Consider the following 14117-nt stretch of genomic DNA (forward strand, 5'->3'; position numbering starts at 1 on the left):
TTTGGAATGACACGAGAGTGAGTGAATGATGACAGCATTTAAAAGAAGTAAATGTACTTTACTGCATCCTAGCTCAAAATCATCAGTGCTTTACTGTCAAGGCCATTTCTGTGTGACAAAAAAAAGCAATATTAAGTTTATCTGCATTTGCAGCAAATTCGATAATATCTATCTTTATTTGTCCTTGTCCTAGTTTTATTTATTTACTCCAATTTAAGGCCCCAACCCCAGCAAAAACATTCACGGGGAACTCATGGGCCGGATGTGCTGGGTATGCCAGAGCCGAATTTTAGCCCCAGTCCAGCCCTGGTCATTATGTTCACCTCTGGGGTCTGAGCTGTTTTGGGACCCTTTAGAAGTTTTGACATGTTCTGACATTTGTGCTTTTTTCTGTAGCTTATAAACACGTTAATATCAAAAGTGTATTCAGCACAAACTGGGCTACCATAATATGTGAGCAACATGTATGTACATGCTTGTATTCGAGAGAATAACATTTATGCGTGGTTTTAAAAACAAAAACATGACAATGCAACGCAACGCATAATGAATGAGCCTTTGAGTCAGGTATGTGAGAGGGAATTACAAGAAAGAATAAAAGGACAAAATAATAATTTTTGTAGTTTATTGAGAATATAGTTAACAATATCAAGCCTGCATTTATGTCATCAAAAATACAGTTAAATTGTGTAATATTGTGAAATATCATTACAATTTAAAATAATGGTTTTCTTTCTCAACAAGGGAGTCAGAATTACATTGAAATTAAATTAATAAAACAACTAAGAGAAGGGCAAGAAAAGACATACACGAAGTATGTTATATAACCCACACCACTGAATTCAGTCATTGGGCCAGTGGTTGGTCCTGGTTACTTCCTTGCAAACGGATCCAGAAGTGAAATACTCAAAGAGTTTATCCTAAAACAGAAGACACCACATACTTCAACTATACCATATACCCCAAAGCCAACTCCAACGTAAAATCTGACATGGTGTTGAAATAAAAAAAAAAAAATAATAAAAAATATATATATATATATATATATATATATATATATATATATATATATATATATATATATATATATATATATATATATATATATATATATATATATATATATATATATATATATATAGTTTTTTTTTTTTTAAGTATGTTTTAAGTCTTATATGAAGGTTCTGGTTGGTTGAGAGCGGAGCGGTTTGTGTGGACAGATTTTAACTGTATTGTACAGATTCACACATTACTGGAAGTCAAATCTCATCTGTCTTTCAGACGTCAGCTGCTCAGACTCTGAATATAAGAACAAAACATAAAGAGAAAGACACACAAAACAACGAATGAGTGTGAGCTGAAAGTGTGAGAGGAAACAATCTGAAGATGTAACAGTCAGACCTTTGGATCAACATGAAATAAAAATAGACTCTATTTACTGTCTTAATTCATCTTCCTAGTCTGATTGTGATTGGTTCATCAGGGAAGTTATTCTAAAGAAATTCATAACCTTTCATCAGATGTAATAACTTGCTCTTTTTTCCTTGTTTTACTTAGAAATACATCACGTTATGGATCTAAATGGGTTGAGAGCACCGATTCATTTTTATTTATGAGAAAAAGACAGTGATTTAACATCTTTTACATTATGAGCTGAGATTGTGTATCAGTTACCTGGCAGGAATTGTCACTCGTCATGTTTAGTGAGGTGTCATGCGTTCATTCTCTAGAGAGAAAAAAAACATACGATAGAAAAATTACTACTGAAATGAAACTGAACAAAAAAATACGTCTGAAAATTCAAATGTGTGTTCATATTCATGTTTGTGGTGATGTGTCATGACAACATGTAGTGTGAGTGTGTGATTTATGAGGACAAACATTTGTATAATGACATGGGAATTACACTGGTATTACAACGTAAACGTGGTTAATGACGACATTTCCTGTGTCCTCATAATAAAAATAGCTTTAAAAACACACTTAACAATGTTTTATTAATAATGTAAAAACGCAGAATGTTTTCTGGGATGTGCAGGTTTAGGGTAGTGTAGGGGTAAAGAATTTACAGTTTGTACGGTATAAAAACCATTACGTCTATGGTGAGTCCTCATAAGGAAGTTGCACCAACGTGTGTGTGTGTGTTTGTGTCTGTCTGTCTGGTCAGGGGACAAATTTGCCCCCAAAACTTACTAAACTAAAACTGACAAACCCTCCATTAACATCCTTAAACAGAGAAATGATTGAAGAATAAAGTCTAATTTCTAAAAATGCTAATATTTTCTTTTCTTTTTGAGTCTGTAGTAACTGTAATTAGCTTCATAAAACACCAATAGAAGTCTATAACATGTGCTAATTTACAGCACAGTTATAAAGTATTTGCCATCATCACATGACCTGAGATTGACTAAATACTCATAGATGAGAGTCCAGCCCTAAAGAAATACTATTAGAAATACTATTATAAAACATTAGAGAGCAAAAACTATTTATCATGGAGTTTGTCCTAACCGGCAGCAACATTACATTTTGTCGGTTGCTTAAGGTGTTGTCCCGGGAAGCTACGCCCACATCAAACTCTCACTGGGCCAAAGAAATACTCCTCATGTATATTAATCATCAAACATGGGTGAGGTGATTTTGAAAGTTTAAAAAGCATATTATATGACAAATGTGGAGACAAATGTTGCTTTTGGCTGAAATTCTGTCCCATTACAAGTCAGGATGTGCTGTAGGGATGCGCGATATACCGGTACTGGAAAAATACCGGTATATATTTTATTTAAAACGGTACGATATCATGATTTGGCACATTTCGGTATATGCCGCTGTTCCGAAGTTCACCGCTAGATGGCAGCGCTCTACCCAAACTGACCCGAAACAACCGGCAAATGTGACAACAACAGAGAGGGACAAAATGGATAAAGCAGTTGAATCTCACTCAAGATGCCCAAAACGAATTAATAAAGAGAGGAGTAGAAGTGACATTTGTAATGACTTTGCTTATAAAACTGATGAAGAACCATCAAACCTAGCCAAGCATCTGTCACTATCCTGACTTTAAGACTTCTGAAGAGATCGACAGCTCAGTGAATCATTCAAACCATCTCATTTAGACATTTATTTTCTTTTAACACTGATCAACGCACATACAGAGCCTAACATAAGATCAAATATCACAATCTCCAGCGTTTGTTTCAACCAATGACATTTAGATCTCATTATATTTGCATGCGTACTAGTGCACTATTTACATTCGCGTTAGACACAACCGACTGTGTTTATGTGAATACTCACTAAAGACGGACATTTGTACATAATTCTGTGTATTTAACTGTTTAAGGAAACTTAATGTGTAATGTGCGAGCGTGACTAAGTGACAGGTGTGTGTGTGTGTGTGTGTGTGTGTGTGTGTGTGTGTGTGTGTGTGTGTGTGTGTGTGTGTGTGTGTGTGTGTGTGTGTGTGTGTGTCGTATGAGCTCATATCTCCTGTAACTTACGAAATGCTATAAAATCTCTTGCGTGTTCAAATGATTTCCGTTCTCCATCCGAGACGAAGGTGAAATGTTGAATCGGAATGCAGATTGCTTTAGTGTAGTGCGATGTCTTTTGAAACCAGAAGCAATTAGCTAATTTTGAGAGATTTTTGCTGAAATTATTTCTCACAAGAAAGTTTTCAAATGACTGATTTGATGTGATAAGCTTTGCTGATTAATTTACTAATAAACATTTGTGGTAATTTCCCACTTTATAAACTCAAAACGTGCATAATTGTTCTCATTCGCGTGCAATAAACCCGCGCTAATATCAGACCTTGTGGTATCGATTTAATATCGGTACTTCGGTATTAGATTGTGGTACCGTACCGAAGCCAAAATTGTGGTATCGAGCCATCCCTAATGTGCTGTAATAATTAAAAGGGTATTTTTGCTAAATGTTTCAAAAAACTGTGTGTGTGTGTGTGTGTGTGTGTGTGTGTGTGTGTGTGTGTGTGTGTGTGTGTGTGTGTGTGTGTGTGTGTGTGTGTGTGTGTGTGTGTGTGTGTGTGTGTGTGTGTGTGTGTGTGTGTGTGTGTGTGTGTGTGTGTGTGTGTGTGTGTGTGTGTGTGTGTGTGTGTGCGCGCGCGCGCGTGTCTGTGTGCTTGTACATGGTGTTGTGTGGCTCTGGTGGTTGGTTATCCTGAAGATTACGCAGTGCGTAATCTCTGAGCCGTGTGAATGAACCTCTGTGATTCAGTGCAGCGCTTCTGTCCTGCACAAACACAAACAAACACACACACACACACACACACACACACACACACGTTTTGGGTCACTGTATCCAGAACAGATTAGTTTGATTATCTGAGTGTGTTGCATTATAACTGATTCAAATACAGTATAAGCCTTCATCTTATTCTCACACACAGTATGTTCTGTCTGCTTTATTCAACACAGATCTGTATTTCTGCTGCTGAAAGACAAACATGAACCTCACAAAGCAGCCGTCAGAAACAAGCACAGAAATCTCTCATGCTGTTTGTGTGCCCATGAGCACAGGACCTAAACTTCCACCTTATTCCAAAATGAATTAAATGCATTTTTTTTCTCAATTCTACAAACAGTACCCCATAATGACAACATGAAAGACGTTTGTTTGAAATCTTTGCAAATGTATAAAAATAAAAATATCACATGTACATAAGTAAACTTCTTTCATGTTGTCATTATGGGGTATTGTTTGTAGAATTGAGGAACAAAATATGAATTTAATCGATTTTGTAATAAGGCTGTAACATTACAAAATGTGGGAAAAGTGAAGAGCTGTGATTAATTTTCTGGATGCACTGTAAATAATTTCCCATGAATTGCTCAAATCAACATTAATTTCACTTATAGCAGGATGGTCTTTCCCAAGTGTCTTCTCTCTGATGGAAAGCAATATTTCTGGAATATTTCAGAAAGTGAGCAGCTTCTTTATATTTTTCCTGATCCCTCACAAACAGAGAGACTTCATCCAATCATTTAGATGTATGAAGTAATTTAAATGGATTCTGATGTTTCTTAATTCTGAGTGGAAAAGACACTCTCAAATTAGCATGAACCAAATGTTACGGTGGTGAAATCCAGATCGCTAATTTAACAGACATTGTTAATCCAGAATGTGAAGTTGCATTTCTTCATTACATGACAAACACATGCTCCTCATCCTCACACAGTGAAGCAGCGCTTTTCTCTCACCTGTCTATAAGCGTCAGGGTCTCGTATACGATCCAGGGTGTTAAATAAGGCCTGTCTACGATCGGCAGGGTGTCCACGTCGGGGTGGTTGTGTCCAGATGTTAGCTCTAGCTCCACCAGACTGTTGTACCGGCCTTGAGATGCGAAGGTGCTGAAATCGCTTCTGCTCATCATTGGGAAGATCATCATTTAGAGGGTTAAGGACAGGCAGATCATCTCCAGACTCGCTGTTTTGGACGATGTTCTGCATCTTCTTCCAGACTCTGAACGGCAGGTTGCCCAAGTACCGTGGCACATTAATCAAAGCTGCAGAAGCCATCTGTGGATCTGGCTGTGAGATCTGGACTCTGGAAGAACATTCAGGAGTCAGAACTGCAGTGGCTTTTGATCAGAACCAGAGAGAACAGAGACACCAGCAGATCACTCACCTTTCCATTAAGACTGGAAACTCCTGCAGGACAAACACACCATTTATCAATCAATCAATCAATCAATCAATCAATCAATCAATCAATCAATCAATCAATCAATCAAAAAAACCAACCAACCAACCAATCCATCCATCCATCCATCAATCAATGGTGTGAAATCAGACCTTCAGAAAGCAGACGTCGCTGGCCTTCATCATCTCCTCCATGTCTTTGATAGTTTGTGAAAGAGCTGAGATGTGTCTGTCCATCTCCTCCAGCTTCTCCTTCATCATCTGCTGCTTCTGCTCCTCTTCCTCTCTCAGTGCAGTGATCGTCGCTTCCTCTTCATCTCTGAGAAACCGATGAAGCTTCTCAAACTCTTGTTTAATCTGCCGCTCTGTGTCCTCGACTTGAGACTGAAATCACATCACATTCACTTCAATCGTCTGAATCTTATTCTGGAGACACAAATCTAAATCTCATCAGCCTCCATTTACAAATGAAGCCATTTTAAATTATTTTTTTTAATAAGATATAATAATTATCTAAAAGCACATATACTGAACTTTTAAGGAACATCAGTCAAATGAGTATTTTTATGACCAAATTTTAAAGGGGTGGTTGATTAAGATTTCCCTTTTTTAACTTTAGCAGGTGTGTAGTGTCGCTGTTTGAGCATAAACAAGATCTGCAAAGTTTCAACGAGGGAGACATTTGCAAGCAGTGGGGTGATCGTTCATTTGCTTTTGCTGCTCCTAAACTTTGGAACACTTTACCTGTAGACCTGCGTGTTCTTACAGACCTGGCCCTGTTCAAGTCCAGGTTAAAAACGCATTCATTTAGACTGGCTTTTACCACACTGTAGCACTGTGGCACTTTAAATTTTATTTTTGTATTTTTTGTAACTGTTCCTTTGGTTTTTGCTTAAAGTATTAATATAGTATTTATTGTAGATGTTCTTCTGTTTTAAATGTAAAGCACCTTGGTCCTCCTTTTGGTTGTTGGAAGGTGCTATACAAATAAAGTTTGATTGATTGATTGATATTTTCTTTTAAAGAAATCGCGAACCCTAAGATGTACATAAACCCCACCCCCACGCAACAAATGGGGTGAGGCCATGTTGAGAAGGTGACAACATAAGTTATAACCGTTAAACTAAATGATATTCTGCATCTCTCTTCATGCAGCAGATATTCTCTGGCTCATTTTACAACAGTTCCCAGACCAGTGATTTATAGATTATCATTACAGAATATGCTAATCGATGACTTGAAGATCGTTAACTCCACATCAGCTACATAAATTAATCAACTAACCATTGAGAAACGTCCTGTCTCATTCTACATGTTGTCACTTCTTCTTGAGTCTCTCCATCATTGTCCGACTCTGGTTTGAACATAAAAGGCTGAGCAGTTTCTGATATTTTCAGTGTGTGTTTGCGTGAGTTAATCAGCGCTGCTAACCAAGCCTGCAGTCTCCCTCTCATTTACTGAAGCTTTCGCGCCTCGATCGCCCCCCGGTGACCGGTCCCAGTATAGCCGCCCCTCTGTGTTTTCTAATGGACGCGAGGCAAACTAAATAATAAAATTACACTTCAAAAAAATTTTCCCCAAAGTTAGTTTATGTCACTGAAGGCAGTTATCATCACGATGATTTCCTTTCAGGTGTTCGCTTTTAAAATAAGTTTAGTTTGAGTTAGTTATTTGATGCTATAAAAACGAGGTGTGTGACGTCATGATTGACAGCTGAGACTGACGTCTTCTCTGAGTGAAGTTGTCACTGAGGCACTAACGGACTTTTTTCGAAATTTTTGGAAGCAGATTAGAGCTTTAATTTCTACATTTCCATAACTGTTTATTTCACACCAACATAATTAATTGTTCTGCATCTGCGAGAGTGTGGGCGGGCTTTTGATATCGCGACTGTACTTCCTGCTCTACTTCCTGCGCTCTACTGCGCAACTCCGGTCCCGAAATCGCTACTGCGCAGACTCGGTCCCAAGATGTCCGCGCCGTGCAAGGCCGCCTGAAAGCTTCAAATATGGCAAGCGGAAACGGATGATGTCGAGTAGTCTATATTTTCTTACGGTCTATGCTGCTAACATGGACTCTTGAAGCTCCGCCCTCTTCTAGAAAGGGGGGGGGGGGCAGCAGCTCATTTGCATTTAAAGGTACACACAAAAATGGGGCATTTTTGCTCACCCTCAAAAAGTGACAATTTTAATGTGCTATAAAGATCTGTGAGGTATTTTAAGATCAAACTTCACATACACACTCTTAATCTTTTCCATACAGTATTAAACAGAAATTAGAGATTTGGTGGAAGTGCTTCAGACATTCAATGTTTCTGTGAAGACTAAAAATTATTTTTTGGAGATTTGAGATTAAAAAGTTACTAAAATGTAAAATATTTTCATCTGTTTAACAACATAAGCTTATAATAGTCAAAGAAGATTTCTCTTTTTGGAGGTGGACTAGCCATCTGTAAAGGTGTGTTAAGAATGGATCGATGGACTTTTTATTCATGTTTTCCCTCAGGTAATATGTTGTCAACAGCTCAGTGTCTGATCGATCTAAAGTATTGGTTGATTATCCACAGCAGGAGGGTTAGTCAGGTAGAGGGATGAATTATGAATTAAGCGATTCATGAAATGTGATTACGTCATAATCACAAGATTATGTGAGAAAAGAAACAAAAAGATTTATCAGTATTGTTTTAATTTTAATAAAACAGCAAGACACTTATTGCTGCGTTCCAGGCAGGTTTTTGACCCCGTAAGTTGGGTTTTCAAACCAAAACTCACGACTTTGTAGCATTCCAGGCAAAGTCACGCCAAACTGCCTGAGTGCAAGGAATTGTGGGAGCTAGATGTAAACAAAGCATGGTGGACTGTACGAGGCTTATGCTCATTTACAATCATTTCTATCGCCACAGGTGCTTACTCCTTATTTATTTGAGGGAAACAGTGGAGAAAAAAGGCGCACAAGGCAAGAGAAGCTGTTATACTTTTTATTTTACATTATTTGTATATTTGGAAATGTATTCGGTATTAATTTATTCTAGCACTCAATGGACTGGAAACTTATTTTTAAAAAAAGAAAGTGTGAAGTTGTATGATGACTAAATGACCCTACAATACGCTAATGTGTCTGCCGTGTATTTATTTATTTCATTTATTTTCATTTATTTACTCTGTAACTACACGGATAATTATCCCTTAATTAAAAAATACTTACAGTATAAATAATTTCTTAATTTTCCTAAGAGTTAAACCTTTATTCCCCGAATATTACATATTATTCCCTTATACAAGTAGCTTCTTACTTTATAGTTATACTATAATTACTGAAAGTTATGTTGTAAATTCACTTTAATTACGCAGTACTTTCCGGGCCGTAATCTAAGGCAATACCCTTTATTTTTCATCACTATTATTGCAATATGAGCACAATATCAGACTTTTTACCCCTTACTTCATTTTAGAAAAACCTGTTGCTCCTCGTTATTTTAAAGGGGGGGTGAAATGCTGTTTCATGCACACTGAGCTTTTTCCACTGTTAAAGACTTGGATTCCCATCCTAAACATAGACAAAGTTTCAAAAACTAATGTTGGACGTTTGATGGAGTATTTCTGTGTTAAAAATACTCCTTCCGGTTTCTCACAAGTTTCGGTGAGTTTTTTTCGAGTATGGGTCGACTTGACGTTAATAGAGCGGAAGTTCCTTGTATGGGCTGTACAGGCTCTTCTCCCGGTAGGGTGCGTGCGCGCGTGACTAGAGCGAGAGAGAGGAAATGCACGCCGTAAACAGTCTCTCAGATGCAGATCTAGTCGTCCGTGAAAACTTATGTGGCGCCGCGCTTCTCTTTATTCCTATGGGTTACGTCGAGCGACTTCAACGGGAAGGCAGCGCTGCATTTAAACAGATTTGAACGCAGAAATGACGGGAAGCTTCACAACATCGTTTCAGTCGCGTCTCAAAGTGGATTTACACGCCACTGCTGTCAGGACTTTACCAAATCATACCAAAGAAGTGCGTTTTTGACGGAGCAGTCCCAGCGATAAAGCTTCGGTCCTGCTTTGGAAGCAGCCGGTGAGTTAAACTGCTTCAAATGTCTCTGCTTTTGGCTACGGACGCATGAGTAAACATCAGTAAACGACACGATCGCGTGCTTCGTCATTCAAATGCGCTAACGGTAACTCCATTGTTGTTCTCTGTATAACGTTACACTAGTCTGACGTGCAAAACCGTTTTGCTTGCTACTTCTAAGGTCTAGTCGCATACAATAGTCCATAAACCGAATCATGTCCTCATAAACTGCGAGTAAACACACACAAATGTGGAGAGGCCACTAAATACAGTAACTTACATACCACAGAGACGGACGTCCTGATGTTGCCGTTTCTCCTGTTCAATTTATTTCAGCCTCAGATTTGATTGTGGATCATTATCTGTATTAGCTGAGATAGCGATGGGTTTCTCCACGCTTGAGGACATCACCGCTTTGCACACTTGTCATTCTTTAGCTCCGCCCACACGATACGCCTCCAGGCGCTCGGTTTTTTCCGGAAAGACTCGGTACAGTCTATATTTCTTTTATAAATATGATAAAACTAAAGACTTTTCTGAGATATGAAGGATGCAATACTACTCTATAGGTACTCAAGATTGACATGAGATTGACTGAAACTGAGTGTTTCACCCCCCCTTTAAGGGAAATAAATCAAGATCTTCTCCGAGACCCAATAGTGATGTCTGTTTTGTGAGCGAATCTTTAAAGCTGATTTTCAATCAACTGGTTCACAAATAATATCAAATCGTCTAAAAAGAATATAAACGTGGTCTTGTCCCGCTCAAATGAGTCAAGATCCTGTAGTAGCCTAATAAGATATCAAGTGTGCTCCTAATAATTCATAATACTGTTAGTGAGCTCTTATTTGTGTAGCATGAGAAACCTCACATTTACTGGATTTATATTTTATTTGTTTCTCAACTTCAACTTCAGAACAGGGTTTGTGTACACCATCCACCACGTATAAACATTTCATAATTATTTCTCTTGCCATTGCGAGATGTAGGCTAGTGTAAGTAGAAGGTGATAGGTTAGCAGCTACAGCTAACAGAGGCGTCTGCTTGGTCACCATTTTACACAAACCACTGTGTGTGAGTGACAGCTGCATGTTAAATGATTAGAATACACAGACAACAGTTCATCTGTTCTAGAATCGATCCTCACCTTGATTTGTTGAGCTGTTTTCTCAAACTTTCCTTTAGTGTTTTTATTGCGTTTGATTTTCTCTTGTAAGGACTTCAGTGCTGTATTGAACTCCTCCTAGAATTTAAAAGTGAATTTAAGAGATTTGTGTCACATTTTGTATTTAATACTTGAGTAAAATGGCCTAGAGAAATTATATGTATATTAATGATATACAACTTATATATTTTTTATTGTAAATAAATCTGTCTTACCTTGCATGATGAAACCACTTCCCCAATGGGTCTGAATTTGTGATTGTCGTGTTTCTGTGAGTTAATACACACTACACACACCGGCTGTTTGTCCTCCAGGCAGAAGAGTTTGAGTTTCTCACTGTGTAAACTGCACAGCTCCGCAGATCCTAATGAACGCCTCTCATTTCGCTCCTTCAGGAACGAATCACACAAGTTTTTTAACACAAGATTACACGGAGGTTCATGTCTTGACACACTCCTGCAGACAGGACACTCCTGAGTGTCCTTGGTTCTCCAGAACTGTTGAAGACACTCTTTACAGAAACTGTGACTACAAGATAAAATAACAGGATCTTTGAAAATATCCTGACACACAGGACAAGAAAAATCATCGTCAGACAATGAAGCCATTTTCTCAGTTTGAGCTCCAGCAATCTGAGCTTTACTTTCACTTTCTGAATGACGTTGCAAAAAAGATCACAAAGATCTGGTCAGAAACAAACTTCTCAAAAAATCCTTCTTGAAAATGTTTTTCTTTGTTCTCCACTTATTCTTTTACGATTCTGTCGCGACACTAACAGAGCTAGTATGACAGAAATGAGAAATGACAGTAACTTCCTGGTAAGTGTTACAAGAGGGAGGAGTTTTTTCACTTTTATGATCTTGTCTGGCGTTTTTTAACACTTTGTCTGCCGAATTTAATGCTGGAAGGTGATTTAAAATATTAATGATTATCAGTCATCAGACATCTGATCTTAAAAGACTTAGGATATGGATATGAAATGTTTGAAAAATTATGTTTGAAAAAAAATATTTTTTTTAGAATACAGAGCACTTGTCCCCCTTCACCTTAAAGGTGCACTATGTAGTATTTTTGCAGTAAAATATCCAAAAACCACTAGGCCGCTGTTATATATTTTGTTCAGTTGAGTACCTACAATATCCCAGATGTTTCCAACTATTTGTAAATTGTGAGAAAATTGCTATTTTAACTAAGGACAGGGACGTTTCAGAATTGCATTTGAGGGAGTCGCCTGTCAATTGCGTCATATCTGCGCTACCCTGGGTTTCGGCTTTTATTTGGCAGGAGCGCTTTACTCTTAGCAGTGTGAACAACTGAACGCACGGAGTAACGTCATAACATCGTTTTAAACACACTTAAATGTATCTAATATGATAAACAGAGCAGCATTACCTCAAAATCATAACCGGAAGAGCGGATCTGTGCAGGCGCCCGGCGACTGTGTCCCGTCCCGTCATAATAAAAGTCCCGGTATTCGCGAGGCGGGTATTTGTTTAACAATCGCTCCAGCAGCTGTGATCAGGTCCATAACACTCGCTCCTGCTCTGCTTCACTACAGTAACGTTAATAACCGCATGCATGAACGTGATTTCTGCCCGAGTCCTATTTTCCACCGGCTGTGATGAGAAGACCACATCTCCCAAGATGCTGCGCTCCCACTTTGCGTCATCAAACTACGCATTTGTTTTGAATAGGTGCCCTCCAGTGGACGGAAAGTTCCATAGTGCACCTTTAACAGATGTTTCTTTGAAGAGCTTCAACCCAAGTGTTCAGAGTCCCAATAGAAACTCCCGTGATGAAATCACAGGGTAGACAGAGGTCCAACCTGCTGCTTTAGCATTAGCAACTATATGCGTGTTATAAAGGTGCAGTATGTATTATCAAATTGCAGCATTATTCATATTGCAGCAAGTTTCATCTAGTAACTCTCCGGTGGATTGTGAGCTGGAAAAAACTAACTCTGGTCAGGCCAATCACGTCGTGTATAGAGCCAGTGGGCAGGGCGTAACAATGACGTCAAAGTGGCTTGCTACTTCTAAACAAAAGCCACGTTTCCACCACAGGAACTTTACCCAGGAACCAGGAACTTTGGGTGGTGCTCGGTGTGTTTAGACCGCAGGAACCAGGGTCTAAATGAAGTTCCGGGTAAATATTTCCCCCTCCAAACGGCCCTGCTCGCGAGGTAGTACTTTTTTAAAATTCAGGAACTTTCGAGGGCGGGACTTGGGCGCTGAACATGCTGATTGGTTTAGCTTCCGCAGCATTTTATTTCAACCGGCATTTTTAAAAGTCTTTTGCGAGGTTCGTTCTGCGTTCAGTTAATATCAGTCAAGCTCTCTGTCTGGTGGCGCGCGTTCGTCTCAGCCATCTCACGTGCAATGTCCGTAATAGCTGATAATAATATACATTGTCATTTTAAATCTAGCTTTACAAGCTTTCTGAATATGCTGCATGCTGCTGAATCTGCATATTAGTGCTCTTTTCTGTCGTTGTTAATTACCTCGTAAACCTATACATAACCAGCAAAAGCAGCACAGCTTGAATCTCTTCCATACTCGTTATTCATTTTTTTACAGTCTATTTTTTACCATGTAAACGACCTGACCGATTACTTTTAAGTGTGTGTCCTTACATGACGTGACAGCGCTCGCCGCGCTCATGTTGACAAGAGAGGAAAGTACATTTTTCTGAGGGGTAAACTTTTTATTTCGGAAGTTATGAAGATAATGTTGGAGTAATGACACAGCGTATATTGCCCCAGGCAGTTTTTACTTTAACTGCGCCTGACAGAAGATTTTTTTTTTTTCTGAGATGATTATTACACTTTACAGCAGATAAATAGCTTATTATATAATACTGTATTAGTCCTGGTGGCCGTTAAGAGTTGCTATGGCTACAGTAAACACATTCCAGCTGCTGGAGAAAACAGCGTTGACATTTTTGTATGCAGCAGACAAACTGCATGTGACAAAATGATTGTGATTGAAAGTCATCACATGTAACACTCTAAAAACTAATACTATGATTTACTCAATTTTTTTGGTGAAACATTTTTACACTAAAAAAAATTGAGTAAATTTTAAAGCAGTGAAATCAATTATAGACACAATAAGAACTGAGTAAATGTAAGTAAAAAAATTAAGTAGATCTGAGTAACTGCATTTGTTACATTAACAAATTCAATTGAGTAGAAAAAATTGGGTAAAAAGAATTTTAAAAACCAATATTTATGACTA

General features: G+C 38.3%; 1 protein-coding gene across 3 annotated transcripts; it reads right to left on the minus strand.

Moving 5' to 3' along the window:
* Positions 1-620: 620 nt before the first annotated feature.
* Positions 621-11688, minus strand: LOC137091597 (E3 ubiquitin-protein ligase TRIM35-like). Of its 3 annotated transcripts, none has more exons than XM_067456197.1 (8): positions 11097-11688; positions 10864-10959; positions 5814-6044; positions 5647-5669; positions 5220-5565; positions 4148-4251; positions 1675-1726; positions 621-920 (listed from the first exon to the last, which is right to left on the minus strand). In XM_067456197.1, the coding sequence occupies exons 1-7, from the start codon at positions 11487-11489 to the stop codon at positions 1720-1722; spliced, it is 1200 nt and encodes a 399-aa protein (XP_067312298.1). In that variant the 5' UTR covers positions 11490-11688; the 3' UTR covers positions 621-920; positions 1675-1719. The 3 variants fall into 3 exon arrangements, 2 of the variants coding, with proteins under 2 accessions (XP_067312298.1, XP_067312289.1); XR_010908101.1 differs by lacking the exon at positions 621-920 and adding an exon at positions 1151-1299 and having other exon boundaries at positions 4148-4246; XM_067456188.1 differs by lacking the exon at positions 621-920 and adding an exon at positions 1151-1299.
* Between the last annotated feature and the right edge of the window lie 2429 nt (positions 11689-14117).

Source organism: Pseudorasbora parva, chromosome 2 (assembly GCF_024679245.1).
Source record: "Pseudorasbora parva isolate DD20220531a chromosome 2, ASM2467924v1, whole genome shotgun sequence".
NCBI lineage: Eukaryota > Metazoa > Chordata > Actinopteri > Cypriniformes > Gobionidae > Pseudorasbora > Pseudorasbora parva.

Excerpts from the sequence above, each read along its gene's own strand:
- LOC137091597 (XM_067456197.1), bottom strand. The coding sequence starts at position 11,489 with ATGGCTTCATTGTCTGACGATGATTTTTCTTGTCCTGTGTGTCAGGAT. Across the intron at positions 6,045-10,863 it reads AAACAGCTCAACAAATCAAG|TCTCAAGTCGAGGACACAGA; the intron begins GTGAGGATCGAT and ends ATGTGATTTCAG. Across the intron at positions 4,252-5,219 it reads ACCCTGACGCTTATAGACAG|GACAGAAGCGCTGCACTGAA; the intron begins GTGAGAGAAAAG and ends GTGTTTGTGCAG.